This window comes from Microtus ochrogaster, chromosome 5 (genome assembly GCF_000317375.1).
Source record: "Microtus ochrogaster isolate Prairie Vole_2 chromosome 5, MicOch1.0, whole genome shotgun sequence".
Classification (NCBI taxonomy): Eukaryota; Metazoa; Chordata; class Mammalia; order Rodentia; family Cricetidae; genus Microtus; species Microtus ochrogaster.
In genome coordinates, this window is record NC_022012.1 from 95,985,492 (window position 1) to 95,988,854 (window position 3,363).

Sequence of the window (3,363 nt, forward strand, 5' to 3'; positions counted from 1 at the left end):
TCCTTTCTTTCTTTCTCTCTCTCTCTCTCTCTCTCTCTCTCTCTCTCTCTCTCTCTCTTTCTTTCTTTCTTTCTTTTTTCGAGACAGGGTTTCTCTGTAGCTTTGGAGCCTGTCCTGGAGCTAGCTCTTGTAGACCAGGCTGGACTCAAACTCACAGAGATCCGCCTGCCTCTGCCTCCTGAGTGCTGGGATTAAGGGCGTGCGTCACCACTGCCCAGCCATTTTGTTTTTTTGAGACAGGGTTTCTCTGTGTACAACCCTAGCTGTCCTGGAACTAGATTTGTAGACCAGGCTGGCCTCAAACTCGCAGAGATCTGCCTGCCTCTGTCTCCCAAATGCTGGGATTAAGGGTGTGAGCCACCACCACCCTTCCTGTGCCATCACTGCCTGGCTAATTTCTATCATTTTAACAAAACACCTTACATTGGGTTATGTATAAAGAAACTTTTCTACAGTTTACAGTTTGGGAGGCTGAAGGTCTCCCCAGATTGCATAGCCTCATCTGGTCAACCTCTGGTGTAGGTCTCCTTATATCACAACATGGTAGAAAAGCAACATAAAAGAAGAAATACACAGTCCTATGTCAAGACAGGAAATCAGAGAGATTGAAGGGAAAGGATCCACCTCTTTCATGACAACCTGCTATTGCAGGAACTTGGGTCCAAAGAGAACTCATTAATGTCTGATGTGGGATTCTCCTCTGTATGCTGTGAATATGTTTTATTACAATTGGTTAATAAAAAAAGCTGCCTTGGCCTATGGCAGGGCAGAATATAGCAAGTCAAGAAATCTAAGCAGAAATAGAGGAGGAAAGAAGGAGGAATCAGGCAGATGCCATGTAGTTGCCCAAGAAGCAAGAGGTAACAAACCACGAGCCTCATGGTAAAACACAAAAATAATAGAAATGGGTTAAGATGTTAGAGTTAGCTAATAAGAATCTTGAGCTAATAGGCCAAAGAGGATGTAATTAATATTAAGCCTCAGAATGGTTATTTCATAAGCGGCTGCAGGAGCTAGTGAGTGGGACCTGGTGGGTGGAGAAAAACTGGTCCAGGGGAACCAGCACAATGGGGAATATTTGTAGCTACAAATGTCTTCCATGGTAGTGCCCCATTACATAACCAACAAACAGTAGGCTCCACCTCAAACCAAGACAATTAGTGACCAGTATTCTATAACCCTTACACACTCAAACCAAATGAAATCATAACACAGTCTTTCTTCTAACACATATGCTCATTTTGCATTACGACAGAGGTTGGGTAATTGGCATTGGATCTTGTTACTCCAACTACCATCAGACTAGACCACTCAAAAGTTATTCTTGATTGAATGCATTCTATATTCTTTACAGAACCCTATTTCTGGCATATTCGGTGACTACAGCTATGACTCCACTACTTCCATAGAAGACTTCATGAATTTCACTGTTGCTGGTGACCTCTTCTGTAAGAAAAACAATGTCAGGAAGTTTGCAAGCCATTTCCTTCCACCTCTGTACTGGCTTGTGTTCATTGTGGGCACCCTGGGCAATAGCCTGGTCATCCTTGTCTACTGGTATTGCACAAGAGTGAAGACCATGACCGACATGTTCCTTTTGAACTTGGCAATTGCTGATCTCCTCTTTCTTGCCACTCTTCCCTTTTGGGCGATTGCTGCTACTGGCCAGTGGACATTCCAGACCTTCCTGTGCAAGGTTGTAAACAGCATGTACAAGATGAACTTCTATAGCTGTGTGCTACTCATCATGTGTATCAGTGTGGACAGATACATTGCCATTGTACAGGCCATGAAGGCTCAGATCTGGAGGCAGAAAAGGCTTCTGTACAGCAAGATAGTCTGCATTACCATCTGGGTAATGGCAGCTGTGCTCTGTATCCCAGAAATCCTGTACAGCCAAATCAGCAGGGAATCTGGCATTGACATATGTACCATGGTCTACCCTAAGGATAAGAATGCCAAGCTGAAATCAGTTGTTTTGATACTGAAGGTCACCTTGGGGTTTCTCCTCCCCTTCATGGTCATGGCCTTCTGCTACACTATCATCATCCACACCCTGGTACAGGCCAAAAAGTCATCCAAGCACAAAGCCCTAAAGGTGACCATCACTGTCCTCACTGTGTTCATTGTGTCTCAGTTCCCCTACAACTGCATTCTTGTAGTGCAGGCTGTTGATGCCTATGCCATGTTCATCTCCAGCTGTGATACTTCCACCAACATTGACATCCTCTTCCAGGTCACTCAGACCATCGCTTTCCTCCACAGTTGCCTAAACCCAGTTCTGTATGTTTTTGTGGGTGAGAGATTCCGCAGGGATCTCATGAAGACCCTAAAGAACTTGGGATGCATTAGCCAGGCCCAGTGGGTTTCATTCACAAGGAGAGAGGGTAGCTTGAAGCTTTCTTCCATGCTATTGGAGACAACCTCAGGGGCTCTCTCCCTCTGAAAGAAGTTCTCAATGAGACAGATGGTCCTTTTGGGAATGATGAGATATATAGGCACAAACAACATAGTCGCCCGACTGATGAGACTACAGAGAAAACAAATCATAAGAAAATGAGAAAAAAACAAAACAAAGTAAAGCAAACTAGGATGAGCCTAAACAGCTTTATCATACTCAGTCAGGGTACGCCAAAGTCTTCAAACCTGGCCACACCAGCAGGGCACTAGCTGTGTTTTGGTTGTAACTGCAGTTCTGAGGAGGATGCTTGATCAGCAGTGAAGACACCTCCGCCGTGCACATGCCATCAGTGCAACTCTGTTCTGGAGGTGTTGTGTTTCTTCAATGCTCCCCATTTTTGTTACTCCAGATTCGACGCTACTACTCTCCAGAGGTGACAGTCCACAAAAGCAAGGCTCAGTGACGTTTTCCACCTTGGGATCTTTTCTCATTAGTGGGAAGACTGTGTTTGTACATCTCATTACTTACAGATTTTTAGATCTAGAATACACCCAAACGATCTGAGGTTGAATGCCTTTCTGATCTCCTTAGTCTCTTGTGAGTCAAGGAGAACCATTTTTTTCTTTCCTATTTTGGAGCTACTTGTAAGACAAATGGTTGGTCAGTCCAGGTACAGATGACCACATCATAACATCAATTAGTCTGTTGCTCTTACTCTACTTCTATGTCTGGCTGGAGGTGCCATGTCCAAACCTACCTGTAGGCTCTGTCTAGGAAGGGATCTAGCCTGTTCCCTGAGGTGGCAAAACGGCTCTCACAGACCAAGCCTGAGAATATACGTGGGTGGTGGAGACCTAGCATTGGCTCTGTTGGAACTTTTTCAGGGTAGAAGCATTTGCTGCAGGTTCTCCCATATCCTGTCAGTGACAAATCCTTTCCTTCTGAGGCTTCCAGAAGGGTGT

General features: G+C 44.8%; 1 protein-coding gene across 1 annotated transcript in view; it reads left to right on the forward strand.

Annotated features, from left to right (window-relative positions):
• Nucleotides 1-2,468, forward strand: part of Ccr9 (C-C motif chemokine receptor 9) — an 11,802-nt gene extending 9,334 nt beyond the window's left edge. The window contains exon 2 of the mRNA XM_005348167.3: nt 1,355-2,468. Within this exon, the coding sequence (XP_005348224.1) occupies nt 1,355-2,446 (1,092 nt within the window). The 3' untranslated portion in view covers nt 2,447-2,468. The remainder of the gene's footprint in view (nt 1-1,354) is intronic.
• Nucleotides 2,469-3,363: the final 895 nt, after the last annotated feature.